The 26,302-nt window shown below is 41.6% G+C and overlaps 1 protein-coding gene across 1 annotated transcript; it reads left to right on the top strand.

The window, feature by feature from the left end:
* mast3a (microtubule associated serine/threonine kinase 3a) lies at nt 1–25,793 on the top strand. The gene is made up of 27 exons (XM_062429746.1): nt 1–408; nt 2,883–2,971; nt 3,700–3,772; nt 5,841–5,861; nt 6,093–6,171; nt 9,159–9,316; nt 12,292–12,367; nt 12,632–12,841; nt 14,049–14,150; nt 14,782–14,914; nt 15,367–15,452; nt 16,165–16,250; nt 16,564–16,772; nt 16,943–17,081; nt 17,359–17,491; nt 17,575–17,740; nt 18,116–18,217; nt 18,528–18,650; nt 18,895–19,007; nt 19,196–19,377; nt 19,954–20,075; nt 20,174–20,362; nt 20,937–21,160; nt 21,594–21,716; nt 21,906–22,042; nt 22,466–22,650; nt 22,744–25,793. Exons 1-27 carry the CDS (start codon nt 323–325, stop codon nt 23,613–23,615), a joined length of 4,218 nt encoding a protein of 1,405 aa, XP_062285730.1. The 5' UTR covers nt 1–322; the 3' UTR covers nt 23,616–25,793.
* Nucleotides 25,794–26,302: the final 509 nt, after the last annotated feature.

Genomic DNA, 26,302 nt, shown 5'->3' on the forward strand with positions numbered 1-26,302 from the left:
GCGAAGCTATCACTCGATAATGTCGCATCCAGCGGAGGACAGGCTGCTTCGGGAATATTGCTGGTAGCAGGCAGAGGAAGCCGAGCGGACATGGCCGTAGCAGTCGCTCATCTCCACCGAGCTGCCGTGCCGCGGGTCTGGGGTCAGTTTGTACCGAAGCTGAGCGGAGTTTCTGCTGTTGGACACCGCGTACTGGCCTAGCTAACCTCCGCCAGTAAAAACAGCCCCGCCGGAGAGACGGTTCAACATGATGTTCAACATGGTGCCCTCACTGTAGAGGACATTTCTTTTCGTATCGGGGTTGGCTTTATCGGTCGCCACTATGTCTGACCAAAACTACTATTGGACCGTGTTGCCGAGCTACAAAACTAGTTTTGTGACTGGTGCCATGATGAAAAGGTCAAAAAGGTAAAGCTTGTTTTTTTTTTTCATTTTTAACCAAAGGCTAGCTGTGTGGAGGTATAGACATATACAGCGATTCGGATGACATAATTGCAGCAAATCGAAAACGTCTGGTCTGCTGGTAGTTTTCATCTGCTCCCCGCTGAGCAGTGCCATTCACCGTTTGACAAACATCAATTTGTTGAGCGTTTATGTTCAGCTATTTATTTCACCAGCACGCGAACGCAAACCCACACTTGTGCTTGCTAAAATTATCAGCTGAGATTGATAATGCCATTGTGTTGTCTGTGATAGCCTACAGTACGACACTGTATATGTCGGTTACATCCGCCCTAGTTTTTTCTTCCGACAGAGAAACGTGGCCATTGTAGACTGTTGTGTGTGTGTCTGTCTGTGTTTGTGTGTGTAGGCAGACTGCATTGTCTGCTGCCAGCTGTCGCATAAAGCGACACAAAGTCCCAGTGCTGATCGATACACTGATGTGGTTATAGGGACTGTCTTGTTGTAGACGTAGGCTACTTCCTATCTGTGAGATAAATGTAACGAGCTCTCACAAAGCCGAGCAATCAATGTTGCCTTACATGCCCTGTTTCATTGCCACTCAGGTAGTGCATAGTCATCTTATCATAGTTTGACATTTTTTTATCTCCCTTGTCATAACCACAATATTTATATAATGAAATGTAGTTTTACTGGTGCTGTATGCATTTGTTAAAGCATATTTTTAGTCAAGGGCATATATTATATGCTTCATTACTGATGAGTGGAGCCCTGGAAGAAAGCCCATGCCCTCATCTTACAAATCCATATAATCCAGTTTTCTCAGCTACCATAGGCACATTTTCTATATAGGTTAGGATCATGCAACAGTAATGTTACCCACTTAACACAGTGTTGTTTTGAATGGAGCTCAGTGGAGAAAAGTAGCAGTTGACCATCAGCAGACCTGTGAAACATGCAGTCCTGCATGGCTGTGGTCCGTATTCATCATGCTTTAGCCTTATCACTGCTAACTGTTGATAAAGCCCTCACATGGTCATGGTGCGATACAGCAGTGTTTTCATGTCATTATTTTTTCCCTCCTCTGAGAAAAGGGTGTCTGTTTGTTTATTTTTCTGATAAGAGTAAAATGGTGCGTGCACAAGAATGTCTTTATGTAGTCGGAGCAGTTTCATAGATGTTTTCAGGCCAAATTCAAGAACGTATTGGCTCTCTCTTCTCTCTGTTGCTGTGCTGTCTCTGTCAGTTTTTGGACTGGGGGCCATACAACTGTGTAAATCTGCCTCAGCATCGACCCAGAAACGTCAGGTTCGGTTGTCATCTCAGCCTGACAATTATTTTAGGTCACTGCCAGAGAGAAAGGGAGATGCCAATGACATCTCCAGGATGAAACCAAGAGTTGATGGGATTACACAGAGCGTCTCTTGAGAATGCAAAAACAAACCAAACAGGAGCCCTAAATCTGTTATAGAGTGAGCACCAGATATTCAGACGCACCGTACAAACATCCAGGAAGTGGACAAAATAACATGTGAACCTGAAAGTATGAACATCACAATTACACCGTCATCTGTACGGGTGTGTCATGCTAAGAGAAGCGATATTAGTAGTATCCGTCAGCCCTGAAAGAGCTCTGCTAGTCACCACTTTTCAAAGAAAAGTGTTTCCTTAAAGGAGTTTAAAAGAAGGGAAAAGGCTTGTGGTTAACTGTTTTTGCACCATCACAGTCTTGTAAATCATATTAAAATATAACGACAGTTTGATCAAACCTGTCCCAGCAGGACAGAAAGGCACATATTTTCATTCGTTTCAAACATAAAAGCTGTAAAAGGTTGCTTTATAAGTTTAAATTTGTGTTCAAAGTTGGATGCACAAAAACCAGAAGCTCTGACTCTGATTGAGTTTCTTACTTATAGATAAGTTTGTGTTATTTATGTGTGGATGATGGATCTGTAACGGTATACCAGACTATGTGTTATGGTGTGCACAGTTATGTCATAGGAGTCATTGGGTTCAATGAATTCTCTGAATCACTGTATATGCTTTAGGCTATTTAAGAGGATCAGGTGCTCTCGGGGGTACAAGAAGTCTTTCTCATGTTTCTTATAGTCTCATATAGGAAATACTCCCAAATACAAGAGATTTCACACAGCTAATAAACTGATGTGGAAATAGAAGACATTACACATTACACTAACATCTGCTCAAAGTCATACACAGTACCCTCTTTCAGTGGGTGTGTCCTTTATATTTACATACACACACGTTTGTATCCATGCATGTATGCGTACGTATAAACACCATTACCACTATCATTACAGTTGCTTTCCTTATCATGATCATCTACTTGAGGTTTATTGGTTCACCTGCATTTGTCTTTTTACCCTACTGTTTACTGCGCTGACAAAACATTGATAGTGTTTGTAATTGTGTTGCATAAGCAAATGTTTTCTCCGTTCTGTTTGTTACTCCACTCACAGTTCCCGTAACAACAAGAGAAGGAGTTTGGCTGTCGGGACCCCGTCGCCCACGCTCTCACGACCACTTTCGCCTCTCCCGCTGGCCACAGGTAAACAACTGCGTTGTTTTTAGTTGCGTGTTTGGTAGCTGGACTGGGGGCTCATTAGACATACTGCACATAGCCATGATCACATGAAAAAAAGACAAGTGGCACTGGGTAACAATGGACTGATGAAGATGGTTCGTCCGTGGCAGCAGACCACTACTTCAGCTCTCAGTCTGGTATATGTGCCCTCAGAGTTGTTTGTTTTTAATGCTGTGAATCACAAGACTTGCAGTGGTTTCCCTCTGGTGTTACCATTAAGTTTTTCTTACTGTTGGAACATAATGTGCCCACAGTATAGTGAAGAATATTTGTCCTCCGCAGTGTTTGTTTTTTCCATGTTGCTTCCTTTAGGCTACCCATTCCTGCCCGAGTTGCCATATGGAGACTCATTCATTCTCTCAACCCATTTTTTTTAAGTGGCTCAGGATGTGGCAGTGCCTTGCCCTCAGGGCCTGGCATAGAAACCCCTTTAGTCAACCTTTCATGAGTATGTGGCGTGTTGTGATCAACAACAGGAGCCCCTGCTGTCTGCAGGACTGAGATTCTTTGATTAGGCATAAACAAGGGCCAGTTATCCTCTGTATCTGATTTGCTATAATTAAAAGAGTTTACAGTGAATCATTGAGCTTTTTTAAACTGATCAAGTAGAACAAGGAAACACATAAATAGTAATATAGGTTCAGTAGTTTCTTAATTTTTTGTTGTTTGTAACTGATTGCGTGTCTCTTCAGCTGGCAGCAGCCCTTCAGAAAGCCCCAGAAATGTCTCTGCCAGCACCTCTGCCAACTTCCAGTTTGCCCGCAGGTAAGAATTAACTCAGATTTTTTTAATAAGAATGTGCTCTAAAGTAGCCTCGATCTTCAGCATTACTACAGAAGTATTTTCCCTGATAATTAAACTGGAAAAAAGTATAACTGATAAACTCTAACTCTGGAAGATTATGTGTACATCTTAACATTAAAGTAGTTGGTCTTTCTTCCTGGTAAGATGTGATCTGACAAAACATATTGCAATTCAAAATGTGAAGAAATAAAAGCTAGCCAAAATGCAAATAGACTTTCCCATTCATGATTGATTCAACAGTAACAGGAACCTGCAGTGAGAGGTAGAGAGAGCCAAGCTGCTTCATTAGTGAGTTTTTTCCAGAAGGGCTACTTAATGCCCAACCAAGCCAAAACAAACTCACATGGAATTAAACAGATCATCACCTTTTGTTAACTATTTTAAGCTGCAGCCTTCCAAAAAAAATCATGCATAATAAGTTAAGAAACTTTGGTTTTGTGGAGAAAACTTATTAGCATGAATAATGAGCATGCCCTGACTTGTTCCTTTTTGCCCCTGTAGTGGAAATGAGGCAATGGAGACGCAAGTCCAACCAGCTGAAAGGCCCCAGGGCCGCTTGCTGGACATGGGTCTTGGTGCTTGACAAGCCAATTAAGGCGGCGAGTTGGTGCACATACTCATTATTCAGGGCTGCTGTGATTATAGGCAAAATTGCAGAGCTTGCCCTCTTATCACGCTCCTCGCAACTTGCTGGGATTCAGGAAAACTGGCATCCTTGTCCAGTAGCAAAAAATGGTGTATTATAGGAAAGTAGATTTTAGACAAAACAGCATGTATCCAGAGTTAGAGTATGCTGCTTTTGTTTTTACAGAATATAATTAAAATGTATATTCTGTTTATCTCTAAATATGTGTTGTGAATTAGCATTTTATGTTGCAGTGCAGTACAGCATATTGCAACACAAGCTCAAGGATAGAGAGGGGACGACTCCTGATAGAATCACCTCGCACGAGCCTGCATGACTCATCTAAATTTATTGAGAGTTTTTAAGCTGCCAGCGTGGAGACAGATGCTGCGACTGCACTTTGGAGAGCTCCGCTGCATTATTTTTTCATGTAAACACAAAATAGCTAAACATGCAGTAGCTGGCGTTCAGGAAAAGGGATAAAAATGTAAATGTTTTTAAAGTGCAAATGAGGGAATAATGTGATAAGGAGCCGTGCCCAAGAGATGGGCATAATTGTTTGGCGGCAGCTCAGTTATAGATACTTGTTTTTAACCTTGGGGTGTGAGTGCTGCCAATGCACCGGTCCCTAATAGATTTTTTTCCCCCTTTATATCCAGGGCATTAATTCTAACACAGATCTAAAACCTTGTTTTTAATCTCAGTTTCTATCCCCTTAAGCCCTCCAGGACCTTAATACAATAGCCCAGTATCAGTTTAATAACAGAGAGGGTGGCATACATATCCAAAACCAGATGAAAAAACACACACATATAATATACCTCACTAATCCTCAGGTCTCACTCAGAGCAGAGCCATCATATTTCTTTGTGCCACCTCTGATTTAACTATGTCCCCAAGAGCTGATTTCACTGAGCAAACATTTGACCATTGTTTTTCATCATGGATCGAATTAGTGAAGGAAGTTGGACCATGTCCTCAGAGCGCCATTGGGAGAGGGGGAGCATGAAGGGAAGGGAAGTGAAAGTGAAATATTATGCATAAAGGTTGAGGTTTCTGTATGTAGTGGTGGTCTGGGTGGGTGTTCTGTAGTGTATGTGTAGGGACTGTGTATGTGTCTTCTGTTTGTGGGTGTGTGTGAGTGTAATGAGTCACGATCTGAGTGTCTGTGGGTCTCAGTGCTGCAGTATGATAGCAGCTTGGCAGGTGTTCAGCAGCAGACCGCCCCTGGCTACGTGCTGTGACAGACAAACAGGACTGTGACTATGACAGCCAGACTTTGTCTGTCACCATCATTAAACAGTGTTTATTTCCCTTCTCACTCTGTGTCTCTGCCTGGCCGTCTTCCTCCTCTTCATCTCCGTCCTGCTCCGTTTGCGTCTTCCCCTCTTTGCATCTGGGTAGCCAACTGGCCCGCACTGAAAGGTAAGAAAATGAGAAATTGGTGTTTTTATCTTTTCATCAGCACAGTTTCAAGTATCAGTATTTATTTGTCCTAAAATTGGGTGGCAAGATCTCTTACTGCATTGAGAGTTTAATAATCAAGTGTAAGAATATTAAACTTTCAAACACTGGAGTGAGTAAACAGGATGTGTAGGTGACGTCAATGATGAGGAGATAACCACTGACAAGTCTGTAACTATTTTGTTTTTGCAGAGCGGACGGCCGAAGGTGGTCTGTGGCGTCTGTTCCCTCTTCTGGATACTGCACCAATGCACCTAGTTCTTCAGTATCTGTAAGCTAAGTCTATTTCTGTGTTTCTCTCTGTCTTTCTTCTCATCTCCCTGCAGTCATCAATATCAGTGACATCTATCCGTCTCTCTCTGTCAGTCAGTCAGTCTGTCTGTATCCTTTATCAGATATTTAATCTCTCTCTAAACCACTGCCATGGGACCATTTACTGTGCTGCTCCCTGCGTTACTTATACTCTGTGTATTAATCTGTTTACAGGGCACTGGTGTCTTGTTAATTTATGGAGCTGACTGACTGAACTGTAAATCCCATCAGATTATACACAGTGAAGGTGTTACAGGGAAATACACAAGCTGCCTGTAAATAGTTGTTGATTTACAGTGTACCCCTTTTTAAAATGACTTCCTGTATGGAAGGGTGCTGCACCTGGACCATATTTTAGATGAACAGACGGAGTGCTTTTTGCAGGTTGTGAAAACACAGGTTGCTTGCTGCGTCTTAAAAAAAAAAATTCTTATTAGGCAACCACCAAATCACCTGTCCTTAGCCTAACTGTTATTTTGCTGTGAAGTGAACTCACAGATCTTTAGCTTTTTATTTTTTCTATATAGTTATTAATCATGTTAACTATGCTTGCTAAGGTCATATAGCTTTGCATATCCGGCCATAGCCACCATGTGTTTGTGCTACATCATTGTTGTCTCTTCTGATTGGACAGTGAGGAAAAAATGCAAATGACGTTGGGCGCTTTTCTGCTCCGAGTTCAGGATGCTCCTGCAAAAAATACAAGGCTCTCAGCAACGTAAAAGCAGCAAACAAAAAGCTTCACCCTCATTGAAAACAATGACAAAAAGCCCAGGCTGCTGAAAAGCACTCCGTCTGATCCAGGCCAAAGTGTGTATTATACTACCTGACAAACAGCTCATGATGAAAGGCCCCACGCATATTGTTCTTATAAAACTATAAAAGTCTAAAGTAAAAACAGTCTACTTAGCCATATTCTGACATAAATATGTGTGCTTTAAACACACTGGGCAGACAACAAACAACAGAGAAGTGGATTATGCTGCAAGAGAGTTTTGAGAAATGTCAGCTTTCTGCCATTAATACTGGCCTGTGTTGAAATCAATTGTAAATGTTACGAACCCAAGCTCAGCCTCTGTTTTCAGTGAAGAAACAATCTGCAAACATTTTTGAAGCTGCTTCTCAAGTCTACCGCTCATGACAGATTTATATTCAAAAGACAGATTTGGAGCTGAGTATAACTTCGCTTTGATCTGTGGCATGTTTAGAGTATGTAAACCTAAATATGTCAGTACTGTTGAAATCATTTATTTAACAAGTGCAACTAAAGACATTGTAAGTACTTTCCCAACGGCTGGCGGAGAACTTTACACCATCTCAACACTTTAATATGACCGTTGGGTTGACTTATACTGTTCTGAGTAGCGAGTTGCTTTATACAAAACAGCTGACAGGAGATGGATGTTATATCATTGATGACTCAGTGATAATAACAGGATGTGTCCAATGATGATGCATCCCTCCATCATTGGCTTTTTATCACGCTTTCCACTGCAGAGAGGAAATGGGAATGAATCCTCAAATGCCGTCCCAGAGTTTTCTTGGAAGGATTTCTTTACAGTAATAGTTATGATTGAAGATGGGGAGTTTTATACATACAGTTCAAAACAGTTCAGATACACAAAGCTGAACTCCTCATGGATGTGTTTAAATGCAGCATCGTGAGAAAGAAATCTTGCTTAAACTTTGAGTTAATGTTTTACTACGAGACCATCCTTATTAAATAAATGACGTCCTAATACAAAGATCTGAGCTGCACTCTGTTGACCGAGAAGAAAGTATAATACGGCTAATCACTAAAATAACAAGGGTATCGTTGAAATGGATGGTTTCGTTTTCCTGGATGACATCATAAATGAACAGGGACTTTTCACATTTCCTCAATCAACGTTTCCTTGAAGGAAAAGCTAAACCAAGAGATTTGCCCTATACTTGCCAGCTACACCCGTCGGCTCTTTGTTGACCGTTTCTGTGGTGATTATCTTGAGATTTTGTCTTGAGACTCGTTACTGAAACTGCAGTTGGCCGTAAAAACAATACCCGGGTAGTCTGTCACGGCTGTAATTTTGTATGGCCAACCACATGGCTCGGAGATGGTGAGGTCAGCCCTCGCTACACAATGCCCCTTTCAGGGTTGCTGTCAGTGAGGTCTTTATGCTGCTCTCGCTCGGTTCTGACACGTCTCCAGTTTCCTCCTCAGGGTGTCTTTCTCCCCCTCTCTCTATCACTTATTTCCTTGCTGTTCCTCGCTCCCTCCTCCCGTCTGTCTCTTTTCCTCTCCGTCTTTCTGTTTCTTTTTCTTCTCTGTGCTTTCCTTTCACTTTTTCTCTCTTCTTCCTCTCGTCAGATGAGCCACTCTTCCCTTTGCTCTTCCTCCAATGAAACACAAGATCCTGGGCCAGTTGGGAGTTCTCAGAAATTCCAGGCTTTGTGTCACACATTTTGGCCCGTAAAGAAAAAAAACAAATGCATGCATGGCCAGCACAACAGCCGTGCTGCTGGCCTCGGGGCAAGCTGCAGCAGGAAAGACAAAAATATAACTCTGCTTCAGGAGAGGAGAAAACTAAAGCTCCACAGACTCATTTTTTAAAACTGGGATTTATGATGTTTTGGCTTTATTGCAGCTTTTCTCAGCATGTCCTTGTTAAGTGTTAAATCTAATTCAGATGTATAGTGGAACATGAAAGCATGAGTATTAACTGGGTAATGAGTGAATCTGAAAGAGCAGTGGTGTGACTTTCTTATCAGAGGAAGCCTTTTATCACAGGATGTTATATCATCAAAGCTGGGGAACCAAAACCTAAACATAGATACAAATGTGAAAATGAAAAAAAAGACAAAAGTAGGAAATTGAGGATTCATCAATTTATTGTTTCTATGTTTCTTTTCTTTGCAATATCTTTCCCACTTCCTCCTCCTCTCTTTATCCCCGCTTTTCTTTCCCAGTCCTCCTCTTCCCAGGAGTTATTGCACCAGTTGCCCTTAAAGCCCACGCAAGATGATCTCCACTTCCTGTTCAAACATTTCCGGAGCACGGAGAGTGTGGCGGACGAAGATGGATCACATACCTCGCCGCCTGTCAGGCTCCGCTCACGCAGTCTCAGGTATCCTTTTGAATCATACAGTACTCAGAAACAGAGAGAGATAATCTCATCGGTTTGTATTCAATGGGTGTATCCCAAATAGCTGCACGTTTCTTGGCTGTTATCATTCAAATTAAATACAACTTCATTTAACGCTGCAAGGGCAAGTGTGTGCAGAAACGCGCCACCACGGTCAACACACACACACACACACACACACTCACACTCACACACACACACACACACACACACACACACACACACACACACACACACACACACACACACACACACACACACACACAATGAATAGCAGAAGAAAGCTGAAACACTTCAAGGCTGTGGAATTGGCAGTACTACTGAATCACACTAATATTGTGAAATATCTAAAAATAAACAAGGACATGAAGCAGTACAAAAGGATGAAAAGACATTTGACGAACTAAGTAGATGCAAAGCAGAGGCGATCAAGGACTTGGAAAAGCAAATTAAATGACTTTTACAGGCAGGTAGAGCATAGTGGAGTTGTAAACGCAGCATGTGGTCAAATAGCTTCTATATGCTCGATTTCCTGATGATTTTTTGGTCACAAGCACTCAGATCTGTCAGTTCCACTCCAGTCCTAAAAAATACTGCTGAGCCTGTGATCTGTCCTACCCTCATGAAACCTGAAGCCCACCACTGCTGACATTATTAATGTTACTTTCTGAATCTAAATTGTTTCCCATAGAACATCCTAATTGCGACCGTTTTAGTAATATGAAAGGCAAGGCAAGTGTATTTGTAACTCAAGGGCAATTTAAGGTGCTTTACATCATGCATTATGTGGTAAAAGGGGATACTTAAAGTATGCATGCAAAATGTTTTCTTTCTTTCTTTAATTGTGGTGTTCATGGACACTTTTCCCACAATGCACTGCACAATAGTAATGGAGCAACTGGTAAAATTAAAATTTCAACCTCACGCTAGTGTGGCTAAAATATAGCCGAATCCTTCCTTTGTTAGCTAGTTAGCAAAACTAACCTTCCAAGTTTAAACTCACTAAGCCTTCAGTTCAGTAGGTAACTGAATCTCTGATCTGCTGAGCCATCAGAGCCATACATATGAAACAAAAAAAAGACATGACTGCCATTTGTATTTTTAGTTAATTGTTCCTTCTCTTCCATTGAACTTTTTTAGCTAACATTTACTTGTCTTTTTTTGGCCCTATGTCTAACTAAAACTGCAATTTAATGCTAAACTGTTCTTGGAATATTCTGCTGCACTAATTGAAGAAGCTAAGTGTGGAGTTATATATAAAGCTAACCACATCCAGAAGTTGAAGCCATATAATAAGCAGAAGTGACAGGCTCCTCAAAACGTTCTCTCTGTTGCAGCTGCTTACCTAAACATAATCCATTTGAAGATAAAATGATTGTATTACAGAATAAACGAACATTTACTAGTATTAAAACAAATCTACAGTTAGCCGCCTCGATGTGCCATGCACAGCTGTAAACAGAAATTCAAGCAAGTAGTCTTACATTTGGTAAGATTGTTGTTGAGCTGTGAAGGGTGTTGGCGGCGTCTTGATGTGGTTATTCTTTCTGTGACGTGCCCCTACATGTGCCAATTATGCATGTAGGCCTTCCTGTGGTTGGTAGAAAAGTGTCTAGATATGTGCTACAGTACGTGCTCTTGGTATGCAGAAGTGATTGTTTTCTACTTAAAGGAGAAAAGTTGTCTACAAATCTTGACCACAGTCAACCCTTGTAGACAACTAGTTCATAATCATTTATGGATGTAAATAATTCAGTACTTAATGTTTTTAATCTGAAGTTGAAAATGTTCCATATGATTGACTTTGCTATGATGTAGGCTTGCTATCATTACAAGCTACAAAAAAAGATATGATTTTACCTTTGTCATGGCAAATTTATACCTCAAGTTAAGCCACATTGTGTTTCATATGGTTTGCAAATCAGCTGTTTTGATGACCGTGATGCTTGTGCATTAGTGTGATATGTGAGGAAGACAGAGGAACAACTCTTTCTCAGGTAGCTGAGAATGTCAATGCATGACATGATCACACTGTGTCAGTAAGAACCATTGACAATTACATACAGAATTAATGTCAATGCACATTGGAGCTATTCTGGCAGCACGTGGTGGTTTTTCCTTCAATTTGGCACCTGTCCACATTAAAAGGTCATCTAAACTGTTAGGTTGTATAACTTATTAAATGAATGTGACAGAATGGTGCACTGCTGTTAAAAGCACATCGATATTACTCCATACATTTCCATTTGGAATAGACTTTCAAGGTTCGATGTTGCTCTAAAATAGCTCAAGGGGGTGTGTAAACATTTCTTATTGCCCTCAAATTAAACCGCACTGCATGTGCAACAGTTGTTACCCAGAAATAGTCAAGTGCCTGTCACATGTTGATATTGTTATTTGTAGTATGTGATGTATAGGGTCACCCGGGTTTGCTATTTTTAGTGTTGTTGATGACAGTACATTGATTTGTAACGTGTATGGACAGTTTGAAAGGTGCCCTCTTGTAACTGAATCCATTTGCAGACAACAGATGTGGTCACGGATACTGCAGATGAGAAACTGATCTGAATCACATTAGTGTCATTTTCAAACATGCTGTGTTTATGACCTGCCGTTGCAGTTAACGCTTTCAGTCAAGCATTTGCTATGTTTTACTCACAAGAAATTTACAGAAAATGTTCGTAGCTTAAATAAAACAGTTGTGATTGACATTGATTTATAGGCTGGTTTGTTGAAAGACAGTCAGTTCATATAGAAGAAAAGGAGTTAACTAAAGGTTTATGTAATGTAAGCCTCTCATCCATCAGTTGTCAAATCATTTTGATTGTTTTCTTTTTGTTATTCAGATTTGGCATCTGTAAATGTTTAATTTGATCTCTGCAAAAATACCATAGATATTTGTCATCTAGTATTTCATAGCTGTTCCAACATTTTTCTTTTTCTCGTTTCTCATCCAGCCCTGGACGGACGTGTGGAACATTTGACAATGAGATTGTCATGATGAATCATGTCTACAAAGAACGCTTTCCCAAGGTACAGTGAATACATCTTGACTTCCTTCTCTCTCTGAGCTTTATTAACTTACCATCATAAGTAAGTGATTATTTGGAATATGTTAAAAGAATAAAAGACTGCTGATCTACAAACCAGTGTGCACAACCTTTTTTAAACATGGAAACCAAGACAGGAGATTTTAACACTCCTGGCAAAGTCAAAATCTGGAGCACAAGTATAAAGACATTGTTAATGCTGCTGTCAGAGTTTTAAATGAAGTCTTCCATCTTGGTTGGTTCCCAGGCGACAGCCCAGATGGAGGGTCGGCTGCTGGACATCATTGCAGAGTGTTCCCCAGGCACCGCTCTGCCCCTGGCTGACGGTGTGCTGGGATTCATTCAGCACCAGCTGGTGGAGCTCGCCAGAGACTGTCTGGACAAGTCCCAGAAAGCTTTGGTCACCTCCAGGTACTTTGTGGAGCTGCAAGAGAAACTGGAGAAGCTGCTACATGAGGTGGGTGCTTCCCAGCTTCAACAAATGTTCTTGTAAGACACAGCCAGGGGATTTCTGATGGTTGGTAACTCAGATTGCCCTCTGGGACATTGCATACTGTACTGCAGCTACACTGAGAACATTGAATTGGCATTGCCTGTTTGATTGGTTTTCGTTCTGTGCTGATTCCAGTTCACTGGTCAGTAATGGTGTTGTCATTTTATATTATTACATAGATTTGGGAGTGTGTGAGTGCAAGTGTTTGATTATGTAATGATTTATTACATAACCTTTCCAGTACCATTTTTGCCACAGCAAATACTGCCTTCTGCAAAATTGATTACAGCAAATGCTGCTGAATGACTGTTTTTTTTTAAACTCAGAAAGTTGGATAATTTAATATTGCGTTCATTTATAAAGGTGCCACAGTAAGCACAGTTCATGTAGTGTGTTCATCATCTTTGAGAAGCTAAGTTTATGCTACGGTACAACAGGAATAGCCATTATTTTGTCTACAATTTCCACTAAAACCACATTTCTGTGATTTATATTTTCATCTCAGCCACAAAAATAATTTTCCAGCTTAGAAAGACTTTATTTTAGGTAAATGGTTCCTTCTGTCACATGTCAGATTTGTCAGATTTTTCCTTGTGCTTGCTAGTACTTCTCTGGAATTATAGCTTCTGTTTTGCACAGTAGTCCTGTTTGACGTGGGTAATACTTAAAAAAGTGATATGAGCAGCTTATTGTCAGTGCTGCCTTTTTCCTAACAGCTGTTGGAAGATGACACATTTAAACACATTTTGTAACAGATTGGAAAGGGTAAGAGACAGAGCCTTTTATCAGCTGACTAACCTGAACTCTGACAGACATCACTCTTTCACTACCTCTGAAATACAGTCTCTGAACTTGCTGTTTGATCAAGGCAAGGCAATGTTGGACTAAGATATGGAAACAATGAGAGTTAATAAAATCACATTTGAAAACTGACAAGGCAGAACACAGAAATAAGATCCTGCTTTGCTGCAATTGATGCAAGATGTTGAAATACCTGCCACAATCCCTTAAATCACAGACAGATAATGTAAGAAGATGAAATGAATGCTAAAAATACGCGCCAGAGCAAAGTGCAGACAGCATCTGTGGGAGAACTGTGCTGCCTCATGACTTGCGCCAATTGGATTACATCACAATAATAATCCGTCATCCTCTGTCCTTCCCTGATCAGGCGTACGAGCGTTCAGAGAGTGAGGATGTGACCATCATCATCAAACTGGTGAAGAAGATTCTCATCATCATCTCCAGGCCTGCCAGGCTACTGGAGTGTCTGGTAAGACTCACTGGCAGTCGCAGTAGTGATCACAGGTTCAGGAGTGAAATGATATCAACATGATGCTCGCCAGCTTAGAGCCGTGAACAAAGTATCTACGTCCAAAAAAGAACATGTCACAGGTGACTCACACGCATGGATGATATGCAGTAATGATAGTCTCTGCAGTAATAATCACACAGTTGGCTGTTGTTATAAGCCACCAACAAGTTTACCTCCCCGGACAGGATTATGTTTTAAATTGCAGTCTTTCACAAGTTCTTCAAAATTGGCAGTAGGTGTGTAGTAAGTCTTGAAATCAGCAGAGCTATTCGTCCCATTCTTACCAGCTCTGTCATGGGAACTGTTTATCTGTTACAGAAACATTCACACTGTATGGTGTGTGTCATTTTGTTAGTTTTATTACATTTTGCTAGAAAAACATTGTTCCTGACATTGCAATATGAGTTTACTATTTCTTTTCTGGTGTTTGTAGCTTTTTCTATCAAAGTATTTCTCTTGCAACACTTTTAAGCATTCTTTTTTTTAATATATACTTCAAAAATGAAAGCCAACTATATTATGTGTGAAACTCAATAAACCGCAACACATCTATTCTTTCTTTCTTTCTTGATTTCTTTCTTTCTTTCAGGAGTTTGATCCAGAGGAGTTTTACCAGCGGTTGGAGGCTGCAGAGGGGCATGCCAAGGTGGGCCAGGGCATCAAGACTGATATTCCCAGATATATCATCAGCCAGCTCGGCCTCAACAGGGATCCCCTTGAAGGTGCATTATTGATTCCTTATTTTGACTTTTATCATTTTGTACAATGTACAAACATGTATGTTTGTATGAGACTAATATCTCTATTGAGATGTTACAACAATTACTTTATTCATGTATGGAAAATGCCATGTTGAAGTGTTGATAATCTGCAGACTCCCTTTAATTATTAATGTGAATTAAATGTATTTTCTTACCTTTATTACATTCTTTTCGGACTACATTTCAGAGTTTTTAATTATATCTTGCAGAAGAGTAGTAGTCATTCTGAATTTGAAACCCTTAATAATTAAACTTAACTGACTCCCTCTAAGTTAATCACATAACAAAATGTTCTGTTGTATTAGTTTTATTAAATGTCATTAGTCAGACAGTTTATATAAGCACTAATTGTCCTCGCTGGTGATCATTTAAGCTGAATTGAGTTTGATCTGGTGTGTCCGCTGCTGTTACAGAGATGGTCCATCTGGAACAAACAAGCCCAAGTCACAGAGCGGCCAGCAGAGAGTCTGATGACACTGGAGAAGGAACACATATACAGGTAGAAAACAGTTATGAAATAGATAAAAGGAATTGGACTCTGAGGGTTTATAATTCAGAACAGTTTCACTCAAAGGCGGAGTGAAAAACCAGCCATCACAGAGAGGGGAGGGGGAATGGAGTACAATATGGCTTAAACATGGGGATAATGGTGCATATTTTAAGACCGTCTCTCCTGGAAGGCTCTCATAATGTTGCACTGTTCACATAAAAAGTGACATAAACACTTGTGTCATGAATGAAAAAGATGAGCTAGAGAGAGTAGTTCAAACCCTGACTCCTTTCTCACCTCTGCCCAGCTAGCCAATCACTGTAGTGGGTCAGATTGTCTGTTTCGGGAAGGTTACAGAAATGCCCCCCCCCCGGTCAGCTGTTGGAAGGGTATGGCGGGAGGGGGTTCAATGGGCACTTTCGCTCTCCGACAAGCATGTCTGAAGGAGTATACAGCCACCTTGAGCGTAACGGAATGAACAGTTGTAGGTGAAATAATGTTGAAGTCGGCGGCATTTGGTTATGATGTCGAGCTAAACAACACCGTGTTCAACATAACTGATGGGCTGCCTGGATAGAGCTAGTATAAGGGTTACATGGAGCTTTTGTTTATTTATATTATCACAATGAAGTCATAAAGTGCACAAATGATTGCTTTTTAGAAGCAACTAAGTTCCTTTTTCCTTCTCTCTTTTTGCTGTGTGCGTATGTGTATGATTCAGAGCCGCGCAGCCTGCACCCCTCCACGTAGGAAACCGCTGGAGAGTGACTTTGAGACTATCAAGCTCATTAGTAATGGCGCCTATGGGTGAGTAAGACAGACTTCTGTGTTAGTGTTTGACTGACTCATTCTCTTTGCGGACACCACAGAGAGCCCAATAAAAGCGGAAAAGAAACTAAAATGAGGAAGTGCTGTTGTTGTTTTTTTGTCTTTCATACCGCAAATTTGAAATTTCATTTCAAGTCTGAGCGTCATGCTCAGCAGTGTTGCTGATGTTTTCTCGTCTCTTTTCCCGCCTTATTTTTCTTCCTGTTTTGTTAACTCTCCTGTTCCTCTGTCTTGTAATTCTCCCTCTTTCTCTACTTTTTTTCTCCATTCACCCCTCTTTACTGCCATGCAGGGCTGTGTTTCTTGTGCGCCACAAGGAAACCCGTCAGCGCTTTGCCATGAAGAAGATAAACCGGCAAAACCTGATTTTAAGAAATCAGATCCAGCAGGTGTTTGTGGAGCGAGACATCCTCACCTTTGCTGAAAACCCATTTGTGGTTTCTATGTTCTGCTCTTTTGAGACGCGGAGGCACCTCTGCATGGTGATGGAGTATGTGGAAGGTGAGATTGGTTTGGACTGTACATGGACACACATTTAGGTCTGTGTATGCATTCTGGTTTATGAAGCCAAATTAATTTTTTCATTTTAGCCTTCAGAAGTCTGTCCACTGCACGCACACCAGCTAAGAAAGCCAAACAAAGACTCTGATCTGATTCCTCTATATTTAAAGGTGGAGATTGTGCCAACCTGTTGAAGAACATGGGCCCTCTGCCTGTGGACATGGCCCGGATGTATTTTGCAGAGACGGTCCTGGCTTTAGAGTACCTTCACAACTACGGCATTGTACACAGAGACCTCAAACCAGACAAGTAAGTCCTCAACCAACTGGATAAAGAGAATATTCCCACATATTTCACATTTTTCAATTTTCTTATCTCTGCTTTCAGGCAGCATCTAATTACTTTAAAGCTTTCATCATTTATAGACTTACCATCATCTTTGAAAAACTTGTAATCTTTTTGAAGTTCGAGCAGAATCGTTTGAAATGTTCAGCCTTTGATATTTCTGACTCAATCTGAGATTTGATGTTTTGGCTTTGGTTTTTGATGTAATATAAAACATTTCTGTGTGTCGTTCCTTTTGCAGTTTGTTAATTACCTCCTTGGGACACATTAAGCTGACAGACTTTGGGCTGTCAAAGATTGGTCTAATGAACATGACTACCAACTTGTATGAAGGTCACATTGAGAAAGACACCAGAGAGTTCATTGACAAACAGGTTCGTCTTCTCTTCGTTTCGTCCAATTTACGACTTCAGCTAACGTCAGCGTTATCTCATTTACATTTGGTTCCTCTCTGCAGGTGTGTGGTACTCCAGAGTACATTGCTCCAGAGGTGATCCTGAGGCAGGGCTATGGGAAGCCTGTAGACTGGTGGGCCATGGGCGTCATCCTTTATGAGTTCCTAGTGGGTTGTGTGCCTTTCTTTGGAGACACACCAGAGGAGCTCTTTGGTCAGGTGGTCAATGGTAAGAGATCCTTACTTTAATTCATTTATCCATTTTCTTATCCAGGAACGGGTCACAGTGGCATCAGACTGAGTATGAAAACCGAGACATCCTTCTTCCTGGCAACGCCGTCCAGCTCCTCTTGGGGAATCCCTGGCCTGGAAAGGTTTGGGGTCCCCAAGGAGGAGCTGGTGGGCGTTGCCAGAGAGAGGGATGTCTGGGTTTCTTTAACTTTAAGGTGTTGTTGTAATGAATCTACACATACAACTTCAATTTAATCTTTTTTTTGAGTCACCACCTTAAGTTTTCCCAGTATTTCTGTGTTATCACGTCAGTCACCTGTAGATACATTTGAATTCCTACCATTGGGTCACTGATCTGTGTTTCTTTGTTCAGATGACATCATCTGGCCAGAGGGGGAGGATGCTCTGCCTGCTGACGCCCAGGACCTTATCACCAGACTGCTGAGACAGAGTCCTCTGGATCGCCTAGGGACAGGTTGGTGGCACAGGGGCTGATGATGGATGAGTGTATTGATGCATGCTGTGGCCCCAGGTACAAAGCAGTGATCTTGTGTTGGCCGAGAATAGGCACAAACAGATTTTCTTGTCACCTGTACCCTGTCAGTTTTGTGGCCAGCCAAGACTCGTCTCACTAGAGGGGAATAAAATTGGGGAATAAAATTGAGCAATCAATGTGCATTTTTATGTTGGGGTGAGGGGGTATTAGTGTTCTCAAACAGGCAGCAGAGTAGCTGTACACCAGACCCTAGATAATATACAAACCCATGTATGTTTGTCTGCTCCAGGTGGAACCACTGAGGTGAAGATGCACATGTTCTTCCTGGGTCTGGACTGGAATGGACTCCTGAGGCAGAAAGCTGAATTCATACCTCAACTAGAGACTGAGGAGGACACCAGTTATTTTGACAGTAGGTGGATTTACTGATAGATACACATACAACGCCATTTATGAGGTAGTACAAATTCAACTAACTACAATGCAAATGTAAGTCTGTCCACATGCTGAAAGACAAACCTACACACACCTCTGTTAGAACCACAGGACACACTCCTGTTAGAAGCGGTTTTTGGAATTTTGATGTTTGTTTGTGGGGCAAAAAAACCTAATTTAAAGTTTTTAATTTTTGATGCATGTCCCTATGTTCCCCACAGCCCGATCAGAGCGCTACTGTCATATGGACTCAGATGATGATGATGAAACCAATGATGATGAATCTTCTCTGGAGCTGCGACAGTTTTCCTCTGTGGCCCATCGCTTCAGCAAGGTACTTGTTCCAGTTCTGCTAACATGACACAACCCCCGTCAATGGTCACAAATGGTGTTTTAGATTTGAAAGACTAATGTAGCTTAAAGTTAATAACAGATACACTCTGGTGAATTCTTAGTAAAAAAACCAACAACACATCTATATATGATAAAAGAAACCAAATACTCACTCTCCTTAAACCACAGGTGTACAGTAGTACAGAGCACCTGTCCACCTCCACGCCGTCCAACCAGAGCTTGTCGTCATCAGAGCGAAGCCACAGCGAGGAGAAGGAGGAGCGATGGGAGGGCAGAGGAATCCTCTCCCCCAGCGACGGACACAAACACTTGGCTAGTGGTGACAAAAGGGCAGATGGACACAGGGGGAGGTGAGAAACTAGATAGACAGTTAGTAAGTGACGTACTTAGTGTAAGAAAGGAAAACATGAAATGCCTTGTTAATGATAGATTTGATGAAAAATGGGAGATTGAAATGTAATATTCTCTCTTTTTAATGAGACACTGATGAAACTTGTGTGTGTTCATGTGGGTTTCCTCAGTATGATCTGGCATTCATCCACAGACTGATCAGGTGGATGCATTTTTTTCATAGGTGTGAATGAAGTGTGTTACCCTGAATATAGTTAACTGTTAAGACGGAATAACTGATTATTTTTAAAATGATGATTAATTACCACAAGCTCATGTTTTTCCACACAATGAATGTAATCAAATCACTGCTGACTAAGGCACAGCATACCAGAGCACATTTACTTGCACATGTGGAAATGAAATGCCAACAGAGAAATTTGGGTAAATCTTTGAATCATTTTTGGAATATTTTTTCGTGTTTTTTCTCCTTATTTACACTATCATTGATTACCCAAATTTGAAAATAGACTCTTATTTGAGGGTTAACTCCTGAAAATCTTGTTTATTTATGGTCTCTGTGTGTTCCCTTGCAGTCTGCGCCCTCGTGCTTCTTCCAGCTCCTCCCAGTCAGAGCGCAGCGCCAGCCCGCTGGTGATGAACAGCACCCAGAGCCTTGATGTCATGCCTCGCTTTGCCATCTCTGCCGAGGAGGAGGGTGAGACTGACAAACTCGGACCTCTTTGCACTCTCCTCTTTTGTAATTTAGCATTTGTGAAAGACCAGTGGTCTCACTCTTTGCTTCCCTGATCCTAGATGGGATGGTCTCCAACCTGCGGCGCATTCGTCTCCGGAGCAACAGCACAGGCACAAGGCCGTCATTCCGGAGGGGGGCGTCCCGTCGCATCGCCCACCAGCTGGAGACCCCAGAGAAACCCAGATCACCAGCTGGCAAAGTCCCAAAATCCGCCTCAGTCTCCGGCCTGTCCCTCATTATTACGCCAGGTACACAGATAATAATAATAACAATAATAATAATGTCTACATAATGTGAACAAAACATCCTAAATAAAACTGGAGGGTGAGGCAAATATTGTGAATAAAATAAAATAAAATAGAATAATATGAATGAATAAGAAAAATAAGGACATTTCATTATCACTCCATTGAATCTGGTATAAAGACATTGTCATAAGCATGTTTTTTAACATAATCTTTTAGGAGTGTGACTATTATCTCTTTGTATATTTGCACAGACTGTTCATGTGTTTACAGTGCCCTCTACAGCCCAAACACAAACCATAAATACTTACATATTGTTGTCAAGATGAGAATAATGTTGCTTGAGCTCTTTGCTCATGGTGTTTTCTCTTTTCACTTATTTAACTGAGAATCATACACAGATAATTAACCTCCATTTTAAAGATATCCTCATTTTGGTGTTTTTGTAGAAACTGTTTTATCAAATAATTTTATGAAGTGCACAAAATGTTAAAAAATAAAAGTAGCAGTTAGAGGTAGATATTATCCATAAAGTCTCTACCTTGAATTTGCTGATCATGTTCTTCTCCTCATCCAGACGACTCGGCATGTCCTCCAACCAGCCCCAAATCATCTTTGTCCCTTTCGTCCAACCCCTCGTCCAGAGACTCGTCCCCCAGCCGGGACCTCTCGGTCAGCGTCAGCTGCCTCAGGCCTCCTGTGGTCATCCACAGCTCTGGGAAGAGGTTTGGCTTTGCGCTGCGAGCTATCAGAGTCTACATGGGAGACACTGACGTGTACACTGTGCACCACATGGTTTGGGTACGTGTCTCTACCTAATGAGTAGCTTGTGCTGAGGGAATAATTATGTGTGAGCATCTCCACAGATTTAGAGTTGTGTTTTGAGATCTGCACATATAATTCTATAAAAAAAACTTCAGGTGGCCTGATGCGGGGGCCATATTTCATCACATTGGAGCAAAAATGAATTCTTATAAACTTTAAGCTACTGTAGGTGATATCCAAGCTTCAGTGAAACTGAAGAAAAACCTTTTTGTAACAGTTGGTGCAGTTTTTGACTCCTCTAAGGAGTTGGATTAATATGTCAGAACTCAAATGTGTCTGTTTTTTGTCAGTCAAAAGATTGGTTATAATATCTGCATAGCTGAAATGTTGGTTTTGGTAAGAGCTGATTAGATTGTTGCCTGACCACTAATTTTGATCTGAGGTTGTGTATGTGTGTTTGTGTCCACAGTGTGTTGAGGAGGGCAGTCCAGCACACGAGGCAGGATTGAGGGCCGGTGACCTCATCACTCACGTTAACGGGGAGTCTGTTCAGGGACTCGTTCACACTGAGGTGGTGGAGCTCCTGCTCAAGGTGAGTGAATAATTCAAATATGATTTTATTTTTCTGTACACACTTTACTCTGATGATCCCCAGAGTAGCCAAATGTACTGCTGAGCTTTCTTTTCTTAAACAAACATTTTGTGATTCTTCTCTTAACTCTGCATCGGAAACAGAACGCCTTGTAAATGAGTGTTTATGTCAATGATCTGTTTCCAACAGAGTGGCAATAGGGTGACCCTGCAGACGACTGCACTGGAGAACACCTCTATTAAAGTGGGCCCTGCTAGGAAGGCGAGCTACAAGGCCAAGATGGCTCGGCGCAGCAAAAAGAGCAAGAGGAAGGATGGACAGGACAGGTACGTGAGAGGAGGATCAAGTCACAGCGACTCTGTTTCACATGTTATTCCTGTCTGACTTTGTTTACGTCGAAGTTAGGTGATGGATTTCAGACAGACAACTTTCACTTCAATTTCCAGTGGCTTTAATGAACAATCATCAACTTCCATTCGCCAAATTTCTTACTTTCTAGTTAGTCTAAAGGACTGCTTTTGGATTAAAATCACACCTGTTGGCCCTAGATGTCTTGTTAGACATTCATGACACAAAATAGAGTGAAGCAAATTTCAGTAAGAATCTAACTGACATTAGTTTATAGAATTTGTCTTTTTCTTTGGGCTCTGTTTCATCACATTATTTAATTAACTTTAACTTTGTTCTTTAGTAAGCATTGAAAAAGTTCAACTAAAGACACCTCTGACACCTTATTTTTTCTTTTGCAGCAGACGACGTAGCATCTTGAAGAAACTGTCTAAGCACACGCCTCCTCCGCCCATGCAGAGCAGTCGCAGCTTCTCTTCAGGTTTCCACCAGTCATCTAGTGACAGCCTCTCTGGATCCCCCACACAGTCACTCTCTCCTGGCCCTTCCACACCCTGCCGCTCCCCTGCCCCTGACCACTCCGGAGGTGAGATGGGATGCCTTGTTCCACTTGCAAAAAAGTATACAGGTGCTTTTCTGAGGAAAAATATTTAAGCTGAAATGTTTTCTGTCCACACAGATTCGAGTTCTTCACCTTGCTCCAGCTCCCCTAACTCGCCTGTACCTCAGGCCCGGCCCAGCTCCCTTCACGTTTTGGGTCGCTACACCAAGGCTGGCCGCTGCAAGTCCACCAGCAGTATACCCCCTTCTCCGCTAGCCTGCATCCCTCCTCCTCAGCCCCTCTCTCCTCAGTGTTCTCCATCCTGTCTTTCTAGTCACCCTAAGTCCCTACATGGTTTCCATGGCAAGACACTGTCCCCTCCCACCATCGCCCGCCATTCCGTGCGTCCCCGCAGTGCAGAACCGCCACGTTCACCGCTCCTCAAGAGAGTCCAGTCAGCAGAGAAGCTGACGGGAGACAAGATGACAGGCAGTTACCATGGAGATAGAAAGGCCTATAGCACCCGCCGCCACACCATGGAGGTGCCTCTGTCTGAGGGCGAGGGGTTAGAGGACATGGAGGGGGACACTGCCACCGGGTTTGTGTGTGTTGGTGAGCATGGCCGTCAGGGGCTGTACATAGGTGGGCAAAGAGGCCACCAGGACTTGATTGGCGGAGGCAGCGAGCACCACCGCTCCTCCACTGCATCACCACAACACCGCGGCGGCAACCACCACTCCAAAGAGGTGGTGGTGATGAGGAAGCTGGCTCTGACGGAGCGGAGGGACTCCTTCAAGAAACAGGAGGCGGTGCAGGAAGTGAGTTTTGACGATTTGGAGGAGAGAGAGGCGATGCCGAGCCCCACCCTTCCCATCACGCAGCCGAAGTCGTTCAAGGCGTCCTGGATGAACTCGGCCCAGTCAGAATCCAGTGTGAAGCTGGGAGGTAGAGGGTCACAGAGTACAACAGCACAGCAGAGAGCCAAGTCAAAAGAGAAAGAAGGGTTTTAGTTCTTCCACTTTGTCTCTGACCTGCCACTGTACTTACATTCGAAGGCCTTGCATGTGTGTCCAGGAAACTGTGACCAAGTCCCAAATCATCACAAGCAACTGCTAAAAGACGGAAGAACAAATCAAATCGATGTTTCTCAGTAATATATGCATCCTGCTACACTGTTAACAGAATAATGACTACCAAAACGTTTACTTCCTAGTTGCTTGTTTTCTCTCTTGGTTCTCAAATCACTGTGGCACCTGTGACCGATGTATTTTGTAAATATCTTTTTTTTGTTTTGTTTTAAATGAAGAAACTTATTTATGACTTTTTACGCTCATCTTGTTTTTGGTTGCTGAAAATGCCTTAGATGCTTTAGCAGTTCTTATTTTAGGAATTGCACAGACTGTATGCAGCTTCCAGAAAGCCACATGTGGTTTTACAGTAGGTGCAGAAAAGGGGGAGGTAACATCAGTCGATATCGTTCCATACTTCATTTTTTTACACTGCGATGCCTGTCTAGAACTGGGTGTTGTTTTGTGTTCAGACTGGGTCTTGGTAACATACTCAGTGTTGGTCCTGCGTTAATGTATTATAGAATTTCCTAAGATATTCTGTGCTGCCTCCCAAGAGATTGTGGTGGTGACAATTTGGATTCAACGTTCCTGAACATGGCCCTGTATAAAATTTTCAATGGACAAATATTTCAACATCCCAATACTTGGAAGCCTAGTGCTGGTGCCAAAGCATGGTTTAGCCATATGAACCATTTCAAAGAGGTACTGTAGTTGTACATAAGAAGCTTCATGCATGCGCAGTTCGACCACCACTCGCTGTCTGTCCTGTAGAAACGTGCATATGCGCCGACACTCCTCCAGCAGTGGTTTAAATCACAGCGTTATCACCTTTGGAAACCAGGCTGTTGTCTCTGTCCTCTAAATACCTTAAATACTGTCGACCCTCCGTCCAGCTCCTCACAAACGTAGTCTAGCTGAAAGTGTTTGCACAAGTCGTAGTAGCCGTGTAACAGTTAGAGCACTCTCATGTTTCAGGTTGATCTCTGTCTTTGGGATTTAACAACTGTACAGTGGATGCAACAAACAAATTGGCTCCCTTGGCTGTTTTTTTTTTTTTTTTAATAAATGTGTATTATGAATGAATGTTTACATTTTAGTGCAAATATGTGTACGTGTGTGGACTTGTCATAGTTTTTGTTAAATTATTATGAAAAAATTTGAATGAAACGGAATGGCAGAATTCAACCAGAAGCCCTGAATGGATGAAGGAATGAGTTGAAGGTGATCCTGTTTTGTATATTTTGATATGGAAACAGTCGTGTTGCAGTACTAATAACCTATGCTGTTGATGTATATTGTATAAACAATGGTGGACCTTATCACAGCTGTTGGTGGTGTTTTTTGAAAGTGACCTTGTAAGGGTAGTTGGACTCCAAAATAATGTGTAATGCCACTTTAGTGGCAGGGTCTTAATCTCCTGTTTCCATCAACCTCAATGGGTTGTGCATGCGTCACATCCCAGTATAATATTCCCACTGGTTTTATTGGGTTTTTTTCTGCATATTTGGAGATTTTTTTTTAACTTTAAAATGAGTTTTGTGAGGAGATGTGAACATATGGGATTTGTTTTTTTAGATATGTATTCTTTCATTTGTATTTTTGTTCCCAGTGTGTGTGTTTTTTTTCTTTTCATTCAGGAACTGTTTGGATCAGATTCTCATTTCAGATGAATTGTTACACAGCAGTAAATCTCCTGTATGTTCTTAGTGTTACGGAGGCACACATGTTTCTGCTCTGCAGAGTTGAGTGAACTGTTAATGTGGGATTTTATAATGGACGTTTAGCATATACGAAGCCTTGAACAGTGGTTGTAGATTGTGGGGGTTCAATTTAGAAGTTACAAGTTTGTTCATTGTTCATTGTCTGTGGGGACAAATGTGTGTGTTGGGAATTGTCACTGGATTTCTGATGCAATATACATACACCTGGGTATGTTTTTAGGATCTGATTGTGTATCCCTACCAAACCATTATAGTATCTCTTGTAAGTTGTATCATGTTATACTTTTTTTTTTTTTTTTTTTTTTTTTTAAATGAAAGCTTCATTTGTCAGCAACAGTTCAGAATGGCTGTTTGACATCACATGTTATCATGGCATCATAAAAGCTCCTCATCTCTGTTTTTGCCTCTGTGTGTGTGTGTGTGTGATACACTCCATATTTTCACACGGGTGCTCAACTGTCATTCTCCATATTTTCCACACTTGTTTGAGTGTGTTGGTGTGTTAAAGTTGTTGCTCCCCACTCCCCCTAAAATGACAAACTGGCCTTTGTGAAATTCCTACCGTGTGGGTATCTGGTGCAGACTGGTGTGACATTGTCTGTTTTTCTATTGTCTTAACAGTGCTTGAAATAAATGAATTGCAAATGGACTACAAAGTCCAGGACTACAAGCGTCAGTGTTTGTCATCTGTCCCTGCAATGGGAATATCTGCTATTGTTCACCTGGTTAGATCAGAATTAGAGTGTTTGCCCTTATAGACTTGCTTCTACAGTGTAGAAGCAAGTATAGCAGTTTGTACACAAATCAATACTGTAGTATTGATTTGTGTACTACAATACAGTATTGATCAATACTACAGTATTGATTACTGTGTAAAGATAATACATGCACATATAACACTGATAA

This window comes from Scomber scombrus, chromosome 11, assembly GCF_963691925.1.
Source record: "Scomber scombrus chromosome 11, fScoSco1.1, whole genome shotgun sequence".
Taxonomy (NCBI): Eukaryota; Metazoa; Chordata; class Actinopteri; order Scombriformes; family Scombridae; genus Scomber; species Scomber scombrus.

Excerpts from the sequence above, each read along its gene's own strand:
- mast3a (XM_062429746.1), top strand. The coding sequence starts at position 323 with ATGTCTGACCAAAACTACTATTGGACCGTGTTGCCGAGCTACAAAACT. Across the intron at positions 3,773-5,840 it reads AACTTCCAGTTTGCCCGCAG|CCAACTGGCCCGCACTGAAA; the intron begins GTAAGAATTAAC and ends GCATCTGGGTAG. Across the intron at positions 18,218-18,527 it reads TCTGGATCGCCTAGGGACAG|GTGGAACCACTGAGGTGAAG; the intron begins GTTGGTGGCACA and ends TGTCTGCTCCAG.